Source organism: Chinchilla lanigera, unplaced genomic scaffold (assembly GCF_000276665.1).
Source record: "Chinchilla lanigera isolate Chin_1 unplaced genomic scaffold, ChiLan1.0 scaffold00072, whole genome shotgun sequence".
Lineage (NCBI taxonomy): Eukaryota > Metazoa > Chordata > Mammalia > Rodentia > Chinchillidae > Chinchilla > Chinchilla lanigera.
Genome location: NW_004955473.1, coordinates 4,693,654 through 4,718,374, shown reverse-complemented (window position 1 = coordinate 4,718,374; position 24,721 = coordinate 4,693,654). Strand labels below are relative to the sequence as shown.

At 38.2% G+C, this 24,721-nt stretch overlaps 1 protein-coding gene across 6 annotated transcripts in view; it reads left to right on the top strand.

Moving 5' to 3' along the window:
- Nucleotides 1-20,474, top strand: part of Slc25a14 (solute carrier family 25 (mitochondrial carrier, brain), member 14) — a 33,788-nt gene extending 13,314 nt beyond the window's left edge. For 4 of the 6 annotated variants that reach the window (XM_005401237.2, XM_005401236.2, XM_005401238.2 and 1 more), the window contains 5 exons: nucleotides 5,040-5,135; nucleotides 12,702-12,826; nucleotides 13,622-13,757; nucleotides 18,547-18,627; nucleotides 20,031-20,474. In XM_005401237.2, coding sequence (XP_005401294.1) covers nucleotides 5,040-5,135; nucleotides 12,702-12,826; nucleotides 13,622-13,757; nucleotides 18,547-18,627; nucleotides 20,031-20,072 — 480 coding nt within the window. In that variant the 3' untranslated portion in view covers nucleotides 20,073-20,474. Of the gene's footprint in view, nucleotides 1-5,039; nucleotides 5,136-12,701; nucleotides 12,827-13,621; nucleotides 13,758-18,073; nucleotides 18,133-18,546; nucleotides 18,628-20,030 lie in introns of those variants that run through there. The other 2 variants (XM_013523087.1, XM_013523088.1) reach the window with 2 other exon arrangements.
- The last annotated feature ends 4,247 nt before the right edge of the window (nucleotides 20,475-24,721 follow it).

Sequence of the window (24,721 nt, the reverse complement as noted above, 5' to 3'; positions counted from 1 at the left end):
TGACAAGCTCTCTAGGTGATTTTGATACATGACCAAGTTTGAAGCCATGGCTTTATTCTGCTCTTATTCACTGCTCTCTCATTAGCCACCTTTCCGTATCATTTATCCTCTTTCTTTTTTATCTGCAGCCTCTTCCTTTCTTCTAGTTAGCTCCCCTCAAATGATAAGTGTGTTAAGGTCTATCAATCCAAAAACACTTTCTCCTGACCCTCTGGTCTGAGAACACTACCTCTCTCTTTATTGCCTTATTCAGATTTCACAAAAAGAGTACTCCTCATCTTCAACTCCCTCCATAACCTGCTGTCATCATGTCTGCTATTTGCTTGAAATGACTCTCCCTAGAGTTAGCAGCTATGGCTACATTATCCAATTCAGTGGACATTTTGTTTTATTTATGTACGTATATATGTATGTATGTATATTTATTTATTTGAGACAGGGTCTCACTATGTCATTCAGGCTAGCCTTGATCTCACTATGTAGCCCAGGCTGGGCTTGAACTCACAGCAGTCCTCCTGCCTCAGCCTCCCAAGTGGTGGGATTACAGGTGTGCGCCACCACACCTAGCCAAGTGGACATTTTAGTTCTCAACTTGTTTTGACTAATTTCTCCTGCTTAAAGTTCTTTCATTTTGATCCTTTTACTCTGTTTCATACTTCTTAATTTCCTTTGTTCTATTTTTTTCTGTGCATACCTTAAATCTTTCTGTTCTTCAACTCCAAGTTCCAGCCTTAACTCATTTTTTTCTTCTGTACTCTCCCTGGTTGGCCCTTTATTTTTCATTTTCTTTTCTTTTCTTTCTTTGAAGTACTGGGGATTGAGCCCTGGCCCTTTGCACTGTTCCATATCCCTAGCCCCTTCTTAATCTTTAAATTTTATGATAGGGTATCACTAAGTTGTGGCTTGAACTTGGCTGTCCTCCTGCCTCAGCCCTCTAGAGTGCTGGGATTATAAGTATGCACTGCCATGCATAGCTGGCCTTTTTTTATTTTTGAGACAGGGTCTTGCTATGCAGTGCAGGCTGGCCTTGAGCTCACTTTGTAGCCTAGGCTCATCTCAAACTCGCAGTGATCCTCCTGCCTCAGCCTCCGAAATGCTGGGATAACAGGTGTGTTCCACCACGCCCGGCCGAAAACTCAAACAGCGTTTTATATGCTCTTTTTTTGCGGAGGGGGGGGTACCAGGAATCAAACTCAGGACCTTGTGCTTATCAGGCCGGTGCTTGTGCCAGTGGGCTATATCCTGGCCCTCAGCATTTTCGTTTTTAAGATTTTAGCTCTCATTCTGTTGTTTACAGTATAGGCTAAGCTATAAAAAGGAACTCAAAAATACAAGCCTTAAACAAGATAGCAGATGATTTCCTCCTCATGTAGCAAGGTCAAGTAGTTTATGCTGGTGGGTGGACCTCACCCACCTGTTCATCTAGGTTCAAGATTCCCTCAGTTTTGCTGCACTGCCGTCTGCTAGAGCAGGGCTGACAAACTACTGTGTGGGGGCAAATCTAACCTTATGTCTGTGGTAAGTAAAGTTTTATTGGCACACAGCCGCACTGTTTCTGTACTGCCTGTGGTTGCTGTTGTGTTTCTGTGGCAGGACCAAATGGCTGGGACAGAGGCTACAAACCCTGTGAAGTCTGCTATATTTACTATCTGGTCCTTTACAGAAAGTCTGTTGACCCCTGCCCCATGGTACTGTTTTAATCTGTTTATTTGAAATTGGGCTACCATTGCCTCTGTTCTACTCCACAGGAAGACAGAGTCAGGGGAAAGCAATTTTTGTTTTTCTTTTCAAAAATAAAATCAGATTGAAGTTTGCTATGTAATAAGAGAGCACAGATCGTGATCCAGAGATTTCAAACCAACCGGTAGGAAGTTCACCTTGCAGCAGTCACAGCACAGTTGTGATCCATACCGGAGGAAGTGCAGCCATCCCTCAATATCCATGACAGGATTGGTTCCAGGTCCTTGACCCCCATACCAAAATCTTTGGGTGCCCAAGTTCCTTATATAAAATGGCACAGTGTTTGCGTATAACTTACACATATCCTCATGTACACTTTAAATCATTTCTAGATTACTACTTATAACACCTAATATATTATAAATGCAATATAGTTATTATACTCTGTCCCAAGAATGGCAAGGAAAAGTCTATCTGTGTTCAACACAAATGCAAAATTTTCCTGAATATTTTCAGTCAGTGGTGGTTTGAATCTGCAGATACAGGACTGTTGATATGGATGGGTGACTATATTTTGACCTTTTTTGAATGGCTGTTATACACTGTTATTCTTTTTAAGGAAACTGAACTGTTTAAGCTGATTTGTCTATACTTGAACCATGCTGACGAGGATGTAAAGCTTATATTTTGTGTGTATGATTAGAAATAGTATCTTGGAAAAATGATTAACTTTTGTGTAATAGGCACTTGGTCTTGGGGTATATCTTAACTGTGGCCTTCTTTTTTTTTTACAGTTTAAATCTTTATGTAGCTTTTGATAAACAATTTCAAACATACACAAAAATAGAGATAAGTATAATAGAGCGAACATTCTGTATGTATCACTTACATTCACCTGCCTCCGTCTAGTCCTAATCCTGCTTAGGAATCACCTCCTTGAAGAAATCTACTTACCATAGGGTTGTTTTGATTTGTCTTTAGGATAGTTTGCATGTTGATTTAATTTTTTTACATAAAAACTCTTAGTAGTGGTGGTTGACTTCTTGCATAATAGCATGCTGCTAGTACATTACATAACAAGGACTTTGTTGAAACCTGTAATGCTATAGTTGTGCTTCGTAAAATAGAAAACCAGACCTACATTTGAGCCACTAGTTTTTGTGGTGTTTTTTTTTTTTTCTCTCTCTCCTTTTGTGGTACTGGGAATTGAACCCAGGGTCTTTGTGCTGAGCTTCATTCCCAACCCTTTTTATTTTTATTTTTATTTTTATTTTTATTTTATTTTTATTTTTATTTTTTTATTTTAAGGATAAAAGGAGGGAAACATTAACAGACATACAACATTTTACAACATATCACAAGCACAATACAGACAATACAGAGTTCCAAACAAAGTGGTAGGGAATTAACAATGGTGGTTGTATTACATATTGATATCTTCAAAGTGGCTTCTCATGAAAACAGATATAGACATGCAATACTGGTCAACCAAAGACTCATTGACAGTTTCTTTCAGCATAGAAACAGCAGATAGAAGAACAACCATGTTATCTATCCTGTATATACATACATACAAAATTTCTCCTTCTTTCCCTTCTCTCTTCCCACATCCCAGAAGCCCTTTACTCTTCGGTGGTTTCCTATCATTTCACGGTGTCTATCATACCTCTGAGTTTAACTTAACTCTTTCAAGTTTTACACTAGTGACACAATGCGGTGCTTGCACATGTATGTTTGATTTATTTCACTTATGAGTATGGTCTCTAGTTGTGACCATTTAAATATAAAGGCCTCGAGTTTATCTTTCTTTACAGCTGAGTAATATTCCATTATATAAAAGTACCATAATTTTCTTATCCAATCCTCGGTGGATGGACATTTGGGTTGCTTCCACATTTTAGCAATTACAAATTGTGCTGCTATGAACATAGGTGCACATATATCACTGTGATATGATGTTTTTAGATCTTCTGGGAAAATACCCAGCAGGGGGATAGCTGGGTTGAATGGGACCTCTAAACCTAGTTTTCGGAGGAATCTCCAAACTGATTTCCACAGTGGTTTCACCAGTCTGCATTCCCACCAGCAGTGGAGAAGGGTTCCTATTTCTCCACAGCCTCGCCAGCATTTGTTATTGGTTGATTTCTTAATGCTAGCCATTCTTACTGGGGTAAGGTGGAATCTTAGTGTTGTTTTAATTTGCATTTCTCGAATGACTAATGATGTTGAACATTTTCTCATATATTTATTTGCCGTTTGTATCTCCTTGTCTGAGAAATGTGTGTTCATCTCAGCTGCCCATTTTTGGATTGGGTCTTTGAATTTGGAGGGGCTGAAATTTTTTAATTCTTTATATGTTCTAGATAGAAGCCCTTTGTCTGAGGGACAATCAGCTAAAATTTTTTTGAGACAGGGTCTTGTCAATTCATTAAGTTGCCTAGGCTGGGTTTGAAGTTGTGATCCTCCTGTGTCAGCCTCTCAGAGTGCTGGGAGCCACTAGAATGTAATGGCGAAGTACAGTGATTTGTGGGAAGTTATACCAAATCTTTTACATGGCTATTGAATGCTATATTTTTTGTCGTACAGCGCTCAAAGGCCACTTGACTAGATATAGTATCATGCTTTTTACAAATGAAACTCAATTTAAGGTCTTGTGAGCATAGAATTATATTAGAAAACATTTTAACTTTTTATAATTATGTAAGGAATGCATGTTCAATGTAGAGAGAAGTGAAGGGCAGAACAAAAACCACAACAGTAAATGCCCACTTGTAACCTTACCATTCAGACATGAATCACTGTCAGTGTTTGGGTATATATGTTTGTTCATCCAGTCTCCTTGCTGTATTTATGGATACTCTAAGGTTTACATGTTTTTAATAAAATTGATGCACATACTGTAACTGTTTTTCTATTTAGCAATGAATTTTTTTTTCTACATTTTCCAATGCCAACAAATATTGTACAAGAAAATTTTATGGTTCTGTAAAATGTTTTATTAAATGGATGTGTCATTTATATAACCTATTTGTTATTTTTAAAATTTAATCATAAAAGTTATTTTCTATATTCACTGAATACTAGTTCTCTTCCCCAAATTTTCTTCTATCTTCAGAAATGAACTTAGTATGCAGAATATGAGGCTAATGAAAATCAGCTTTAAAACCTACTCTTTGACACACAGTGTTTCTGTCTACAGTTTACCGCATTAATTTCATCATAATAGCAGAGATTTTTCTGAAAATTCTCAGATGCTTTTTTTTTTCTTTTTTCAAATGCTTTTTATCTTAATTTTAAATGAGTGAAACATTTCAGTTTGGTTCTTTCTGTCAAAACAAAATGTTCACTTCTTATTTTAGATTCGAATGCAGGCTCAAGGAAGCTTGTTCCAAGGGAGCATGATTGGCAGCTTCATTGATATATACCAACAAGAGGGTACCAGGGGTCTGTGGAGGGTGAGTACTCCTTCTGGTAATGTTGTGTACTCTTGAGTTCCTAATATTTGCAAAGAATATTTTTATACAAGCCATAAAATGTGAATTCTGATTCCCAAAACAAGTAAGAAACTCCTCATCAAACCTGTGAAAGAACTAAAAGGTTATCGGTGGTTTTTATTTCTGCTTAGTATTGGGAGATTATATTGTGGAAAAAGTTATTACATTATTTGAGATAGCCATTCTACTTTGCACAACTTCATTAGTGAATTTAGTTTGTCAGTGTATTTTTTGCCAGTTTTGTGCTAACACACTAATGTTTATCGATGATGGACTCTGTAGTGCTAATGTTCAAAAGATGTTATTTCAAACAACTTTTTTCTGTGGCGTTGGAGGTCAAACCCAGGGCTTCACTTAGGCTAGGCAAGCACTCTACCACTACACTGCACCCTTGGCTCAAAACAACTTTAAGCTTGTGATAAGTAAAAGATGTACTGGAAAATATTAGGAATATGTAGAAAATTTAAAAATATCAGTAGTACAACCACCCAGACATAATGACTGTTAACATTTTGTCATATTATCTTCTAGTCTTCTTTTTATACTTTGCTTTTTGTTGTCATCATTGCTATCTATACCTTTTTAATTCATTCTAATCACAGAATGTTGTAATAGTAAATGAGACTCCTAGTGGAATATCAAGAGAGAGTGGGATGGGAAATCCATTAATATACTTCTGAATACAAATGAAGGCTTTGCAGTTCTTCCTCCTTTGTCATTTTCCACGACTACTTATTATAAACACCCAAACATAAAGAAAAGTTGAAAGAATTGAACTATGAACACTACATACTCATGACCTAGATTAAATGACTGATAAAGCTTGCAGTATTTATGTGTGTATATACATATATACACACTTGTTTTGCTAAACTGTATGAAAGTAAGTTATACACATTATGGCACGCTCCTTAATTCTTCATTATTCAGAACATAAACGTTCTCCTATATAACAATACCAGTATCACATGAAAAAATGAACAGTAAATCCTTAGTACTTAATATCAAGTTCATATTAAAATTTCTTGTATTGATGAGACCAAGGTAGTTTTCTTATGGAATATTTCCATGTATGTTTAACTTGTTCCCCAGTGTATTTATACACTGAAAGTTGAGACCATTGGCTTGAACATATTCATGTTAAACTTTTCGGTGGAAGCTTCTTAGGCGATGCTGTGTATTTCATGCTGCATCACAGCAAGAGGTGCACAGTGCTGGGTTACCCCATGAGTAGTTGTGCTAAGTTTAATTACTCAGTAAGGTGAGATCCACCAGGCCTTATTGTGTAAAAAGTTTTCCCAATTAGCAATTAGCAAGTAATCTGTGGGGTGTTATTCTACAATATGTGTACATCCTAATACCTAATAACTGAACATAATTGCTTTTATGATATGAGCTACTTACATGATTCGGGTACCTAGCTAAAGAATCAAAGTACATTGTGTTACATGTTCTTTTTGAGACAGAATAACCTCTCACCTAATGATCTTATCATCCAGGAATGATTCGTAAGGCTTGCTTTTTGATAACAGCAGTGTGTACTTTGTTGATTAGTCTAATTCAGTGATGGTGAACCTTTCAGAGCTTTCAATGATAACTGTTATGGTTTGTGTCTGGGTGTCCGAACCCAAAGTCTCATGTAGTTATAGGGTGGGCCTCTAGATTTTATGGTTGATCCATGGTCCAATGCTGGGACAGTGTAAGGGAGGGAAAGAGACTTGCTTGTGGCTCCTCCATTTTGCTCTTGCTGCTTTTGCTATCTTCTGCCTCCATGAACTGTTGCCTTCTGCATGTTCCATCCTGCCTTGGAGCCAGCCAAGTATGGACTGAAACCTCCACCAACTGTGAGCTAAATAAACCTTCCCTTCCTTAATTCTGGGTGTCAGGTGTTTTGTCTCAGCAGTGAGAGAAAAGTAACCAAGACAATAACAAACAGCCAGCTGTGGCACACGTGCCATCAGTTCGCCACCACTGGTAAAACCAGAAAACAGAACTAACTAGAAATTTTTAAATAAACAGATGGCAAGGGACAAAGACAAAGCAGTAAATACAGTTGGAGCTTTTTGTCAGTGGAGCACAGCTATTTTATTTTTTATTTATTTTAAAATTTTATTTATTTGTCTTTTTGAGACAGGGTCTCGCTATGTAATTCAAGCTGGCCTTGAGCTCACTTTGTAGCCTAGGCTGGTCTTGAACTCACAACAACCCTCCTGCCTCAGCCTCTTGAGTGCTGGGATTACAGGCCTGTGCCACCATGTCCAGCACAATTTTGGTTTTTTTTTTTTGAGACAGGGTCTTGCTATGTAGTTTAGGCTGGCCTTGAACTTGCTTATGTAGCCCAGACTGGCCTTGAACTCATGGGAATCTTCCTGCCTCAGCTGCCAAAGTACTGTGATTACAGGTGTGCAATGGCACGCCTGGCTTTTATTTTTTTATTTTTTATTTTTTTTTGGTTTTTTTTTTTTGGTTTTTTTCCGGTACCGGGAACCGAACTCACGACCTTGCGCTTGCCAGGCAGGCGCTTTGCCGCTGAGCTAAATCCCCAGCCCCTATGGCTTTTATTTTTAATTGTGGTAAAGTACACATAAAAATCTACCCTCTTAACCATTTTAAGTGTGCAGCTGAGTAGAATTAAGTACATTCACATTGTTGTGCAGCCAGTCTCCATAACACTTCATCTTGTAAAACTGAAACTGAAGAGCAGTTAAACAGTAGCTCCCAGTTTCCTCCTTTCCCAAGGCTCTGAAAGCCCCCTTTCTACTCTCTGTCTCTATGAATTTGACTAGTCTCGATATTTCACCTAAATGGAGTCATACGGTATGTGGCTTCAATGGGATTTCACTTAGCATGATGTCCCAAGTATCATCCATGTAGTGGCATGTGTCAGGATTTCTTTCCTTTTTAAGGCTGAATAATATTCCATTGTAAGTGTACACCACATTTTGTTTATGTATTCAACTGTTGATGATACCTGGGTGACTTTAACCTTTTGGCTATTGTGAATGATGCTGCTATGTACTTAGATGTACAAGTATCTCTTTGAGAACCTGCTCTCAATTTGAGGGGTTGTGTACCCAGAAGTAGCATTGCTGGATCATATGATAATCCTGTGTTTAATTTTTTGAGGAACTGAGCATAGCTTTTCCATGATATAGCCTACTTACATGTTCTACGCATGTAAGAACATGTGATGCTGGGATCAAGGGTGATTTCTTTAAAATAAAGAAGCAAAGTATGTATTCTTTTGAGACAGACATTTTATTTCCATATTAAAAGTATAGGATTATTTCTTCATTTCAGGGAAATGAAGGAAATATTTTTTTTTAGACACAGGTTCTTCTTTGCTTTCTTTTTCTTTTTTCTTTTTCTTTTTTTGAGACAGGTTCTTACTGTGCACTTCAGGCTGACCTTGAATTTACTCTGTAGCCCAGGCTGGCCTCAAATTTACAGCAGTGTGAGCGCTGAGATGATAGGTGTGTGCCACACCCAGCTTATTTTCCTGCTCTGGTATTAGCATGGGTACTAGAAACATTTCACTTTCTTAACTCTGTTGGAAGGGAGAACAGCAGGAGTGCAATAACAAAGTGCAGTTGGCACTGACTTCAGAGTTGGAGAGACAGCTGTGAACTGGAGAGCACCTGGCCTGTTGAAAACAGACAGCTGCTCCTCAACTCCAGCCTTTTGCTGCCATATGTTGATGGTGAGCCCAGTATGTCCAGATTTTTCTGGCTTGTCAAGAGAAACGGGCAACCTTCATTTCTATGTGAAATATACTGATTTTTTGCACATTGCCAGCTGAGTCTTTTAGAAATACTACGTGAGCCATGCAAAACATGTCAGTAGCCTGAATTTGGTGTGTGGGCCCCAGTTTGGAGCCTTAGTGTTCACCAACGTGGTCTTGCGGGAAGGTTATCCTCTTTAAACAGAGACAAGCAAGTGGAGGAGTCTGAGAAGTAGGCAGTATTTCTCCAGATCAGCAGGATCAAGCATCTCAGCATAGCTATATCACATCTACTTTATAAATCGAGGTTAGGAATTTAAATTTAGTTCAAGGGTTGAACACTTTAAAATAAGAGTTATCTCAGAAAGGAGTTATCACCATGGTATGTTGTTTTCAATTTTTAAAGCGTATTTTCATTCATTCCCTATTTTATTGAGAGATGATTGACAAAACTTGTGCATGCTTAAGGCATGAAAATGAAAATGAAGTCATGTGTTATCCTAATCCCAGAAAAAAGTTTTAATGTATTTCTTTCTAATCCTTTCTAAAAATTTGGTTCATATAAATATATGTATATAATAATATATAATTTCATATCTTATGTCTTAGTCACTTTTCCTCATTGCTGAGACAAATACCCAATAGGCACAGTTAAGGGAGGAAAGGTGCAGTTAGCTCACAGTTTATAGAGGTTTCAGTTCATAGTTGGCTGGCTCCAAGGCAGGGTGGCATGGCAGAGGGGCATGGCAGAGGAGGAATAGTTCATAGTGGGCAGAAGGCAGCAAAGCAGCAGCAAATGACAACAGCAGCCCTCTTTCGGTCCTGGCTACATTCCCTTAGGGCGGGTAGTACTCACACCCAGGTTGGGCCTTCCAGTTATCCACACCAAGAACTATGCCAAACCAATTAGTAGACTAATGTGGTAATCATACACCCTTGATCCCAGCATCACACAGTCCTAGCATCACACATTGTAGATCCAGCTACCTCGAAAATGTCCACCTATAACTACATGAGGCTTTGGGGGGAACATCTAGAAAAGGCAAGCCACAACATCTTGCCTTTTTTTTTTTTATACTGGCGATTGAACCCCAGGGCCTTTTCACTGAGCTGCATTCCCAGTCTATTTTTTTTTTAGTTTATTTTTAAATTTTAAGACAGGGTCTTGCTAAGTCACTAAATTGCTAAATCCCAGGTTGCGCTCAGACTTGTGATCCTCCTGCCTCAGCCTCCCAGAATGCTGGGTTTAGAGGTGTGCACCAACATGCTTAGCTTGTCTTGCCTTCTTCAATGTTATCTCACAAGAATTTTCTTATATCATTAATATTCTTCAAAAATATGTCTTTTAACACTCTAGCAACCCTGTGCTGTTATGTGAGCTGTGATGGGAACATTGTGAGTACAACATTGATAATGTTACCACAAGAAGACTTGTAATGGAGGTACTACTTTCCCTTGGCCCTTCCCCAGTTGTTTCACACCTTTGCTGTCACCCTAGTATGTGTCTTTTCTGCCTATCCTACAGCTCTGTGAATTAAACTTGGAAGATCGCCTCTCCTCACTGACTTTCACTTTATGATTTTACTCTTGATAATAGCTTTATTGGGATAAATCACATACCATGAAATTCACCATCTTTACAGTGTACAACTTAAAGGGTTTCAGTATATTCATAGATTTGTATGTAATCGGTATCATCTTTAAGTTCAAAATATTTTCATTACAAAAAGAAACCTACCCTTTAGTAGTCATTTCCGATTTTCTCCAGTTCTCCTGCCCCAGACAACCACAGCACAACTTTCTGCCTCTATAGATTTGCCTGGTTTAGGTATTTCATATAAATGGAATCATATGATATTATGGCTTGTATCTAGATGTTCCCCCAAAGGCTCATGTGGTCATAGGTGGGGTTTCTCAGAGGTGGCTGGACTGGATCTAGGGTGTATGCTGCTGGGATCTAGGATGTGATGCCGGGATTCACTCATGGTGCAATGCTAGGATTAAGGCTGCCCTACCCTGGTTGTGAGTGCTACCTGCCCTAAGCATGGGTAGCCTGGATAGATATAAGGGACAGAAAGAAAGTTGCTGCTTATAGCTTGTCACTTGCTTCTTGTCACTTTGCTTCTTCACTACTTTGCTGTCTTCTGCCCACCATGAGCTATTCCACCTCTGCGATGCCCCTCTGCCATGCCACCCTACCTTTGAGCCGGCCAACCATGAACTGAAACCTCTATGAACTGTAAACTAAACAAACCTTTCCTCCTTTAACTTTTGTGTTAGCAACAAGAAAAATACCTAAGACCCATGATATATAGTGTATAGTGACTGGCTTAGTCATTAGTATACTGTTTTCAGTGTTAATCCGTGTTGTAGCATGTGTCAGTACTTCATTTCATTTTTCTAGTTTTTGTTGTGCTGGGGATGAAACATGGAGCTTGTGCATGCTAGGCAAGTACTCTACCACTGAGCTGCCACGCAGGCTTAGTACTTCATTGTTTAAAAGCTGAATCATGATTCAGTTGTATTGTTATGTTACTGGGTTTGGGGGTGCTGGAGTCTCCTTGAGGTGGTTTCTCTAGGTTCTTTCTGTCCTGAATAAAGAATTCGTCAAGGCAAATACAGATGGTAATAAGGGTTCACATTTATTAAAGATAGGAAAAGTGAAACAAGCTCTGTAGAGCAAGTTTGGGCTAAGTAGGAAAAGAAATATGCTCTACAGGAGAGAATGGGCTATCATGAGAGAACACAGTGGCAAAAAGTCAATGTGGACCGTCCTTTTCATATCTCCCACACCTCAGGCTGATGTGAGGGCTAGGCCATTCTATCAAAAGTTGTTCAAGTTCTTGCAAGAAGTCCATGTGCAGGGCTTTGGGAACTATGTCTGTGATTTTGTAATTTAACCAGCCATCTTTGTCATGCCCTAATCTCTCTGAGTTGTACCACATTTTTTGTTTATCCCTTCTTTGGTTATTTGGATTATTTTGTACTTTTTGGCTGTTCTGCGTATTGCTACTGTGAATACTGGTTTCTCTTTTCTTTATGAAAATATTTTCAGTTCTCTAGGGTATATACTTAAGTATGGAATTGCTGGGTCATATGGTAATTTTATGTTTAACTTTTTCAGGAAATGTCAAAATGTTTTCCACAGTGGCTCCCCTGTTTTTACATTCCCACCAGAAGTATATAAGGGTTCCTATTTCTCCACCTCTTCATCAACACTATCTTACTTTTAAAAAATTATTGTCACACTAGTAGGTATGAAGTAGTATGTCATTGTTATGATTTGCATTTCTCTAATGATGAGTGATGTTAAACAACTTTTCATGTGCTTATTGGCCGTTCATGTGTCTTCTTTGGGGCAAATGTCTTGAGATCTTTTGCTCATTTTTAATTGGATTGTTTTGCCTTTTTATTTCATTATAAGAGTTCTTTATATATTCTGGGTATTAGGTCCTCATCAGATACATGATTTGCAAATACTTTTTTTTCTGTTGCGTAGGGTGTCTTCACTTTCTTGATAGTATCTTTTTAATCACAAAAGTTTTTCATTATAACAAAGTCAAATTTATCCTCTTCTTTCATCTCTAATGGTATAGGTGTCATATCCATGATTTTATTTTTAGTACAGCAAGTGAACTGGACATTTATAAGTGTTCAAGTTATACTCATTTATTTGAAAGAATTACCTCCATATTTCAGACTTGGATTTTTGTTGCACCTTTGAACTCTCAAGTTATTTTTTATTCACTTTAAAACTTTTGTCGCTCTGTATTTCCTTAATGTCTAATGTCACTGGTGTTTTGTAGGGTGTGGTCCCAACTGCTCAGCGTGCTGCCATCGTTGTAGGAGTAGAGCTACCAGTCTATGATATTACCAAGAAGCACCTAATACTGTCAGGAATGATGGGTGACACAATTTTGACTCACTTTGTGTAAGTAGGATAGGATGTGCTGGTTCTGTATTTCTGGAAATTTGTGCACAAAATGCCTCTTTCATTGACATACTCAGGTGGAACTGATAACTGGTATATATGACCTTACTACCCTTGCCTCTCCTATTACAAGCACTTTACATCTTCTGAACATTTTACACTTCACACAGATCCCAAATGTTATGGGTACTCAGATACTTAGGGGCAGTGTGTAATACAGCAGCCTACAGTATGTTGCTATGATTTGCATGTATTCAAACATGACTGTATATCTATTAAGGACATCGATTATTAGCTTTTGTTAATTTCATATCAGAAAACAAATTTTTCTCAGTGGGAATCAGAAAAAATGACAAAATTTAGAGTCTCTTAAATTTGACCATAGTTTTGGCTGAAAACTATTGCTCATCTCATCTTCCCTTTTCTTTCTCGTGTAATCTTTATGATATTTTGCTACTCAAATGCATTTGGTATATGATTCTGTGCTTTGAAAACTTTATGTAACTAATAGATGATACATGAGACTGCCTGGTTCTGGATCTTGTTAGGCTTAAAAACTGTCTTGTTTAAAAAGAAGAGACCAAATTTCAGATTGAAATCTGAAGGGGCAATCTGTGCATGATGTCTCTTTAGAAAAAAATTTCTTTTCTCTTTAGATTTTAACGCAAAGGCAAGTGTCAGGGTGTATCTGATGCGTCTGAGTTATTGTACCTTCATGTTTGGCCTAATTTCTATTTAAGTTGGGCAGAAGGTGGAAATGGGGGAGATCTGTCTTCTTAAAGTTTACATCTTCAGTTCCAGCTTTACATGCGGCTTGGCCGGGGCTCTGGCGTCCAATCCAGTTGACGTGGTGCGAACTCGCATGATGAACCAGAGGGCAATTGTGGGACATGTGGACCTCTATAAGGGTACTTTGGATGGTATTCTAAAGGTATGCATACTACAGATTTGGGTTACATTTTTACTTTTCTTTGATGTCTTAGACCTTTTTTCAGTTCTTATTCCTAGTTGCTGTATAGTATTCCAAAGATGAAAGAACCAACACATGTATTTTTAGTAGTTCTCAGAGTTATCCTCAGGTAGAAAGCTGTCTCTTTGGCAACCTGCTGGTTCATGGTAGTCCTTGGTATTTATTATTCCAATTTAAGTGCTTGAGAGTACAAGATGCTTTTATTAATAGCTTCATGTAGAAGTATCAGGAGAGAAAAACATACCTTGCATTTTTCCACTTTAGATAAGAGAGAGACCCTATAATAGAAAACTTGTCACTTAAAAACTAAAAACGTGGTACCTGATTGGGGGTTGTTCTGTTGTTCAGTTTGCTTTGAAAGTTTCTGTTGTTATGTTTGTAGGAAGCGATATATCATAAATGTATTATATAATTTGATGATGCTACTACAGAAACAAATTTGGGCTAAAATATGACAGTGCTGTTTAGTTTCTCTGCTGTTATCAGTCTCGTTGAACAACTGCTTATTATATATCAGGAACTACTTTAGCAGCAGCAGAGAAATTATGGCTATTACAAAAGTACTATAGGTGTACAAACCAGATAATCAATACAAATGGGTAAGTGATAAGCTCAGTTCTATGGGATGAAATTACAACCCAATTTGGAAGTTTGAAATAGACATCCTGTGGATGGTGGTAAATTTAATAAAATAAGTCACATCTGTTGAGTAATTTGTTGTGTGTTGGGAACTGTCCTAATGAAGCTTATATATACAGTATTCATTCATTCATTCATTTAGTCCTCACCCTTACCCCATAGATAGATGCGGAAGCACTGCGGGATTCAGTAACCTCCTCAAGGTTTGACAGCTAGTAAGTAGGAGTTTGGGAGTCGATTCAAACCCTTTGGCTTCCAGCTGACCTTCTTAACTTCTACACTGTGATGCCTTCCTCAATTTGATGGATTAGGGTTGGCTAGGTTATAAAGGGTATTGATTGTTATACTAAGATGCTTGGACTTTTTAAATGTAATGACAAATACTGAAAGCTATCAATCAGGCCAGATTTGCATTTTCAATAGATCACTCTGGCTTTCTGAAGATGAGTTCTGTGACAGTAATTCTCAATCTTGAGTGCACACTGGAATCACTTGGTAAACTTTTACCTAGCTCATTTATTTACTTTGGCCAATCAACTCAGAACCTGGCGTGCAAGAGCCAGGTGTCAATATTTTTAAAAATTCTCAGGTGATTGCAGTGTTCACCCAAGGTTGAAGACCACTAATCTAGGGGGATGCACATGGAACTGTGGTTATTAAAATGCCTCACAATAACCTGGAGAGTTTGTAAAAATCCAGTTAGCTGTGCCCCATCTCCAGATTCCAATTCAGTAGGTCTCTGCCCTTCTAACAAGTTCCCAGGCAGTAGTGATGCTGCTAGCCTGGTGACTACACTTTGAGAACCATTGCTAGAGACAGAGAAGCTGATTGGGAAGGCTTTTGTTAGTAAACTGGGCAGGAAGGGATGGAAACCTGAACTTCAGCATGATCATGAGGATGTGAAAGGTGGGACAACCTTCAAAAAAATGTAGTTGAATAAGTCAATAAGACTTTGTTTAGATAATATGGAAAGGCATGGGAGAAGGGAGAGGTTAAAGATAACTTCAGGGTTTTGAATTTGGTGCCCAGATGATGACTCATTGACAGAAACATCACAAGATGAGGAACAGGCTTTGTGGGAGACATTATAGTTTTGGACTCTCGGTTCATTGTGCACGAGGAATAGTCAGTGGATACATATGGATATATTAGCCCTAAGTTGGAGAAGTTTGTAGATATAGATAAGAGCCTGGGATCATTAGCATTCGGATAGTACATGACTAGGGAGAGTGGCTATAGGAGTTCACAACCGTTGTGTCTTCCGAGCATACTGATGTAGTATATAACTCTTTCCAGGAATAGTGATTCACTGACCCCAGGGGATATACCGGTAGTTGGCAGAAGTCCTTCTTGGTATTGCCGGCATGCTACCCCCTCTATTTGACAGTCACTAGTGTAGAAGAAAGAGTAATGTGCCAAAGAAAGAACATGGGGAACACCTGTTTTAAGGGTTTGGAGGTGAGGACCCCAGGAATGACACTAAAAAGTAACAGTTCAAAAGATGTGATATCATGGAAGACAAGGGAGTAATAAGTTTCAAGAAGGAATGAATGGTTATTTATTTATTTATTTTGGCTTTTTGAGACAGGGTCTCACTAGCTGTGTAGTTCAGGCTGGCCTCAAACTCATGGCAATTCCCTTGCCTCAGCCTCTTGAGTGCTGGCATTACAGATATACACCCCCACATCTGGCACTGAATGGTTATTTAATGTCACTTGCTATAGACAAATTGAGTGTCTTAAAGACTGCAAGGTGTATGTTGGATTTTCTAGGGGAGGTTTCTTAATTGGGTTTGTAAATGCCAGATTGCCATGCACTAAAGATTATTTAACACATTCCCACTGGCTTGAACCACTGGTAGTAGAAGTGGTACAGTCATACATGCAACAGTTATGCATGTACCACCAGTGGTTCAAGCTGCCCAGCAGCAAGACATATCAATTACGACCCCATCCATCGTGAATGTGTTAATCATTCATCCAGTGTAAAAATTTTATGTCTTACATAGTAGGCACTGTTCTGTGTTGGTGTGGATACACTAATGAACAAAGAGTCCCAGCTTTTTGACACTTAATTTTTTTTTTCAGTGCTGGGGTTTTTAACTCAGGGCCTTGCGCATGGTGGCAAGCTTGCTAATACTGAGCTACATCACCATCTGACACTTAAATTCTAATAGAAGAGGATAAACACATAGGAAGTAAGGACAAAATAGACAAATATAAATTACTCTTTAAAGAAATTTGACTAATAGATAGAAGGTACAATAATATATAATCACTAGCATTTATTGAATGATAATTCTGTGCCAGGCACTCTACATAGAGTATATCCTTTAACTCTCACAGCAGTCTTAAGGAAATATATTATCTTTCCCATTTTATAAATGAGAAAACTTTGTATCAGAGTAACTAAATAACTTACCCAAGGTCACATAGCTAATAAATTGCAGATCTAAGATTTTTTTGTACCAGGAATCGAACGCAGGACCTTGTGCTTGCCAGGCAGGTGCTGTGCCACTGAGCTATATCCCTGACCCTGGAAGATCTAAGATTTAATCTAGGTTCTGTCTGATTACAAAATTTTTACTTAAAACTACTATATCATATTGTAGTAAACATTAAGTAGTAATAAAGAGTCCTTGTTGTTCATTCATTGTAGTAAACGTTAAGTAGTAATAAACATTAAGTAGTAAATATTGAGTACTTACATTTGCTCATTAGTTCACTTACTTGCTATTAAAATTCTTTAAAATGACTTCTCTTTTGTCATTATGTAGGATAGTATCATACATTATTGTTTTGGATTTCATTTTTAAGAGTCCTCAAACACTTCACTGAATGGAGAATGCATCCATCTCTAACATAGCAAGGAACAGCTGCAGATGTCATCCTGTTACCCTATCTAAAATCCTTTAATGGCTTCTCGTTGCCACAAGGCTCTCTGTGACCATCTTCCACTTCTACAGCCTTACTTCTAGTACAGTATCTCCATTCTAGATGAGACAGTCATTGAAGGGGAGTGACTTGCCCAACTCCTTATTTCCTTCCCTTGTGTTGGGTTTCTTCGTAGCACTTATTTCTGGGTCATATGAATTACATATATAATTCACAATTAGAATAAAATCTATCAGAAAGCCCTCTGAGAGCTTGTAGCAAGAAAGTGCAATGATCTGATTTATAATTTTAAAAATTGTTCTGGCTTCTAGGTAGAGATTTTAGAACAATTAATGAGTTTGCTGTGTTACTCCAGGTAAGAGGTAATGGGACTGCATTGTATCTCTGAAGTCCCTTGTCAGTTAACAGTTTATGATTCTAGGAAATATATGTATAATATTTGCTTGTCAGCCCCACTAAATATATACTGTATGAGGGCAAGGACTGTATAAATTATCTGTTCTGTAACAAATTACCCCAAATTTAGTGCCTTAAAACAGCGAGTGTTTATTACTTTGCAGTTTCTGTGGGTCAGGAATTGAGAAATGGCTTGAGTGAATGATTCCAGCTAAAGATCTATCATGAGTTTGTAGCCCTTATGTCTGCTAGGGCTGAAGTCTTCTAAAGGCTTGACTGGGCCTAGGTTATGTGCTTTAAAGATAATTCACTGCTATTGGCTGGAGGCATAAGTACCTTACCTTATAGGCCTCTTCAGGACACAGCAGCTGATTGACTCCAGAGTGAACGATCCAAGAGAGAACTAGGTAAATGCCTTATAAATATATAAAGTATCCTTTATAACCTAGCAATGGAAGTGACATGTGCTCGTGACTGCCTTACTCTGTTGGTGACTAATCTTAATCCGTTGTGTGTCATGAATAACAGGAGGTCTGGTTCATTAGGGGCTATCTTGGAGACTGGCTACTACAGGCACACTCTCTGTCTTGTTTACTGTTTTAGCTCCATCATCAAGAGGAGGGCCTTGCATATGGTGGGTGCTCAGTAAATATTTGTTGAATAAGTGGAGAGATAGATTTAGACTACATATGGATTTAGAGTATATCTTTAAAAATATGAGCATTCATGGAGCTATAAGTTAACTGGGGCAGAGTGGAAGATGGCTGTCAAATGTAAAGAGAAAGAGTAATTCACTTTATTTGTTGTCGTCTTTCCCTCAGATGTGGAAGCATGAGGGCTTTTTTGCACTCTATAAAGGATTTTGGCCAAACTGGCTTCGACTTGGACCCTGGAACATCATTGTATCCTTTTAGGACATGAGAATAAAGTAGGTGTTCAGGATCCCAGGTAATACCAGGTTATGGGAAGGAAAACTTGATTATTAAAGCCTTTAGGCAAGTAAGAAACTATCCCATTGGTGACCATTAAGGGTGGAAGTAAATAAACAGCCTTTAATTGGAGACTAATACAAACTAAAGGGGGTAGACAAGATGTGCCAAACTTTCCTCGTTTCCTTTTTGAAACAAAACGATGGGAAGGGGGAATGGGGTAAAAGGGAGGGTAATAGGATAGATGGATATGATCAAAATATGTTATATACACGCAAGAAAAAGGCACAATGAAGCCCAGAATTTTGTAAGATTAATATACACTGCAAAATACATTATATATAATGTATACAGATTACATATATAATGTATGTATGTATGTGTGTATATATATATATTTTATGTGTGTGTGTGTGTGTGTGTGTGTGTGTGTGTGTGTATAAAACCAAATGACAAAAACACATCTAATGTGGAAGGGGTAAGGAAGTTTTTAGAAACTCCAATGGGAAACCAGGTGCTGTGGCTCATGCCTGTAATCCCAGCACTGTTGGGGGCTGGGAGGATCTTAAATTCAAGTCCAACCTGCTGGGCAACTCAGTGACTTAGCAGCCTCTGTCTCAGATCTTTTACAAGAAGGAAGGAGACCAAGAGATAGAGGGAGAAGGGGAGGGGAAGGAAAAAGAATTAGGATGTGTTATGTACATGTCCTAACTCCCTACAAGGAGTGTAATCATTATGTGCTATGAACATGTACTAATAAAAAAGTTGAAAAAGGAGGTTGAGGATATAGCTCAGTGTGAAGGTCCTGGGTTCAATCCCTAGTATCCACTCCCCACCAAAAAAGGAAAGGAAAAACCTGATGGAAGATATGCTTATGGGTCAGTCTCCTTTAGCTGTGTTTGAGTGCCTCCTATATGTAGAGCCATGTAATAAATACTGTGTGTGGTGTTGTGTGTAAATTGGTGTGTACTGCAGGTTTGAAATTAGTTCCGTCCTTGTGGGCTCTGTAGGTAGATAGATAACATCTCTCTCCCAAACCTTTTGTAATTGGTCTGAACATCTAAGATGTAACCACTACTCAAGCACTGAATTATATGTTATCATGGATGTTCTCGGATATTGTGTGTGTGTTGTTTGCTGAAAACTGTACTAGTTTTAATCTGGTTATATTGCTAAATGACAGTGATCATAATGGGCACTTGGTAGGCACTCAGCACATTCGATTTGACAGGTGTTGTTTTTCAAAAAGAATTTTAAGGCGATGAAACTGAGAGTAGCACAGACTAAATACCTTAATTTAAGAGCGTGTAATGCAGTTTAGAACTAGGTTTGCCTTTCAGTATCAATTCAGACATTTTCCATGACTTACTCCTCAGTTTTTTATTACATACGAACAGCTCAAGAGACTTCAAATCTAAGAACTGGATATATGAGAACCCAGCTCTGCCAGCCTTTCTACTGTTTTTCTTTCCTCTTCTTTCGTGTTCTAATGTATTTTGACACAGTTGTATTTACCGAACCAGTGGTCTCCCAAGCCCTCCTGATAGAACAATAGGATGGTTCAGCATTGCTCATGCATTTGTGTTACCATGTTAACTTTCCCTGAGAGGAAGTGTTAACATTGAAACTCTGGTGCCAGATTGGTATCTTCTGTGAAGATGGATACTGATGGGTAACATTCAAAATGGCCTTCTTTCCAAATGTGGGTAAAATATGGTTGGTTGGCCCCAGATCTGTGTAAGAGCAGAAGACGTAGGCTGGGACAGTGAAATGTATGTTATAGACCTTGGTTGTCATTAAAGTATTTATTGGCAGAATCACTTTGACTTTGTCTCTACTGTTTTCCCCTTTGCCGACTCTTTTAAGTTACATTCTCCCAAAAGTGGTAAAGAGAAGGTAATTATGAAATTGGTCCTGGTCTCTGAAAGTACACCTTTTGGGGATAGAATAATAGCAATGTGCTTTCCCACTGTCATTTATTGTCATGACGCTCACTTCTAAACATCAGACGAGTGGTTCTTTCCATAGCACAAACAAGCAACTAGCTCATTTGAAAGTTTCTGCAGATAAAATGGTAAGAGCCAGATGAAAGGTTTTGGCCACTTTCTTGTACTAGAACAGTAACTGGCACATTGTAGGCACTAAATTTTGATGGAATGAATAGTTTAAAATAATCTTTATGTATTCATTTATTTGTTCATTTATTATGTGCTCATTTCCTAGATGCTGGAATATTAAAATGCATAAAATAAGGCTGGGTGTGGTGGCACACGCCTGTAATCCTAGAACTCGGGAGGCTGAGGCAGGAGGATTGCCATGAATTCAAAACCACTCTGGGTAGGCTACATAGCAAGACGCTCTCTCAAAAAAAGACCCTCAAATGCATAAAACAGTGTCTGTTTTTAAGTTCACATTATAGTGGGGGAATAGATATGTAAGTAAATTACTACAGTGGGTTTTAAGTACTGTGTGAGAGATAAGCAAGGTGCTGTTACAGCAGAGAGGAGAAACAGCCTTCCCTAAAGAATTTGCCAAAACTGCAGAGCAGAGGTGACACCCGAGTCAAGTTAAGGGAAGAGTGGATGTTATGTGCATAAAGCGCTCTTCATTTTGACAAATGTTTAACAGCATGTATACATCTTTAGAGAATTGTATAGAATGGTTTCACTGCCTTAAGAATCCTCTGTGCTTCTTTTTTTTCCTCTCTCCCTATAGTCTCTGGCAAGCACTGAGTCTTTTACTATCTCAATGGTTTTGGCTTTTTCAGAGTGTCATACAGCTGGAATCCTATAGTAGCCTTTTCAAATTGGCTTCTTTTGCTTTGTTACATGCACTTAAGATTCTTCCATGTCTTCTCGTGGCTTGGTAGGTCGTTTCATTTTAGCTCTGAATAACTGTCTGCATGTACCACATTTTATTTATCCGTTCATTTGCCAATCTACCAGAGGACATCTTTGTTCCTTCCAAGTTTGGGCAAGCAATTCTTTTTCTTTTCTTTTAGAGACAGAGTCTTGCTGTATAGTTCAGGGTGGCCTTGAACTCACTATGTAGGCCAGGCTGGCCTCAGAATCACAGTGATCCTCCTGCCTCAGCCTCCAGAGTGCTGGAATTACATGTGTGTGCCACCATGCCCAACTGGGCAAGCAATTCTGAATAAAGCTCCTATAAACATTTGTGTGCAGAGTTTTATGTGGACAAAAGTTTTCAACTCATTTAGATAAATACTAAGGAGCATAATTGCTGGATGGTAAGATAAGAGTATGTTTAATTTTATAATAAACTCCTAAACCATTTCCCAAATAAGGATTTCATATTCCCAGAAGCAGAGAACAAGAGTTCTTGTTCTCCACATCCTTTCTCACTTTTGGTGTTGTCATTGTTTCCGGATTTTGGACCTTCTAGTAGCGGCATCTCATTGTTTATTATTATATTTATTTTTAAATGCTTACTACTTGTATCAAATACCCCATTTAACTCCAAATGAATAATTAAAAGATAAAGCATTTTTTCTCAATGATATGGCCTGAAAAATAGTTTCTTGGAGTTCATATATATTGGAAATTGGCTGTTATTCACTTAACTTAGATGTTAAGAGAAACCTTGTGATTTCTTCTCCCTTTGTCTAAATAATTTTCCTCATAATTTCATATACCATGTGTCACAGTTGATAACTACATGTTGTATTTGCGTGATTATTTGCTTAATGCTATGTCCCATCAGGCTGTTGATAATGTAGGAATTATGTCGGTTTTGTTCACTGCTGGGTTCATAGTGCCTGGCATAGTTACAGTAAATACAGTGGTACCTCGCTTCATGAACTTAATTAGTCCATGATTTTGGAAAAGATGGCCACATTTGTGTTTGTGCGGGAAAGATCGCCATGTCATGTTTGTCACCCAATGTAGAGTTTGCAAGCAAAACCAAAATTCTGCCAAGCACTTTTGTTTGTGAACCAAAGTGTTTGCAAAAAAAGCGTTCATGTATCGAGGTACCACTGTATTTGTTATATGAATAAATGAATTGATCTGTAGCCAAAGGACTGGATACATTGCCTAAAAAGATAAAGGTTCAGCAAATATTGTGGGATTTAAATTGAAATAAATTTAAATTACTAGGTAAATGATTGTGCTAAGGATTACGTCAAGCCTGAGCCACTAGAAGGGCGGTATTGCCATGGCTTGAAATACAGTCTATCTGCTGATGACTTCCAAGTATATTCTCCCAACTTCCGCTTCATCCTTGAACTCTGTACTTCTGCATCGTGCTGCCTACTCCATATCTTTGTTAAATTTTAATGGGCATATGAAACTTAGCATGTATAAAACAAAATTGATTTTCCTCTAAGACGCCTTTTAGTGTTTTAGTCCTTGAAGTCATCCTTAACTCTGTTCTGTCTCTCACAACCTATATCCTATTCCCTAGTAAATCATATTTGAAAGGATGAAATGATGATCAAAATCTTTAAGCTGAAAAAAAGGTCTGTAGGCAGGAAGTTGAAAAAAACTCACCCCTCCTCCAGTTTTTGAGAGGCTGGAGAGAAACAAGTTAGATAATAATAGCTAAGCTCGGCATTGGCAGTGCAACCTTTACTTCCAGCTACTCAGGAGGATTACTTTCATCCAAGAGTTGGAAGCTAGCCTGGACAACACAGTGAGACCCTTTCTCAGGAAAAAAAAAATTAAAAACAAACAATTACTACTAATTATATGGCTCTTATTAGGTTCCAGGTACTGTTATGTAGTAAGGGTATTATCTAATAAGGGTATTATGTTTATAAAACAGTCTAAATCCTTACTTCCACCCCTAGGAGTTAGTTACTATTCTAATTTGTCAGACGAGAAGCTAAGGCACAGAGGAGTGTAATGATTTGCTTCTAGAAAGTGGCAGTCTGGCTCATGAGCCCATGTGTGTAATCACAATACTAGAGGTGGACTAACATACCCTGTCCAGGTGAGCACTAAAAAATACTGATTTCATTAATTCTATCTTTATAGCACCCCAAGAAAAAGAAGGCCAGTAGTTTTTGTGCTTTGTCACTGTTTGACACGTACCTGTAATACCGGATTTAGATTGTTTTCCTAGTGATCTGTGACTGAATATATTATTTCCCCTTATTCTCTGCTTTCTTTTTCGTACCCGGAATCAAACTTATGACCTTGTACTTGCCAGGCAGGTGATGTGCCACTGAGCTATATCCCCAGCTATTCTCTGCTTTTTACTGCTTCCTTCTCATTCTGTTGTTGGGTTTTTTTTTTTTTTCTCTTTGATTTCCTTCATCACTTCCCAGACCCTCTTCCTCTAGTCTAAGTGAGTACAGCTTACCAGGGGTAGCACAGCAAGGTTCAGAAAGGTTCTTGCTGTCAGAGGCAGCACATCAGAACCACACAAACTTGTTCCTTTTGGACATTAGACCTGTGGTACAGATTCCACTAGCTTGAAATTTAACAATTTGAACATGGACCTAGACTTGTTGCCCTCTTGCCTCCAGTGCAAAGAAGTGTTTTGGTTTTAAGCAAACTTACAGGACAAATGATAAAAACTAGTAAGAACCTGATTATTTGTATTCACGATATCATGTCACTTAAGGTGTTTTATTTTAGCCTACTCCAGTCAAGATATTGCATATAAATTAAAGTAATAAGATTGCTTTTAGTCAAATATCTTTATGTCACCTCAGAATGGCCTCTCTTCAGTAATTTTTTTTTTCTTTTTTGTACCGGGAGTCAAACTTACAAACTTGTGTTTGCCAGGCGGGTGTTTGTGCCACCGAGTTATATCCCTGCCCCCGCCCCGTTAGTAATCTTAATTCCTAAGATTTCACTGCAAAGGGTATTCCTCCTCTTTCTATTTAGTGTCTCACATCAGAAACCAGTTATATTTTGAACTGTGCCTCACTCATCATAAACACTCTATGCATCCTTATCTCCCCCATTTAGTAAGTAGGAAAAACAATTTAATGAATTTGTTCTATAAGGTTACTAAAGGACTTCATAATCTTAAAGTAGTGGTTAGAATTTTGTATAAGAAATGTTTGGGGGTCGGGGATGTAGCTCAGCAGCACAGAGCC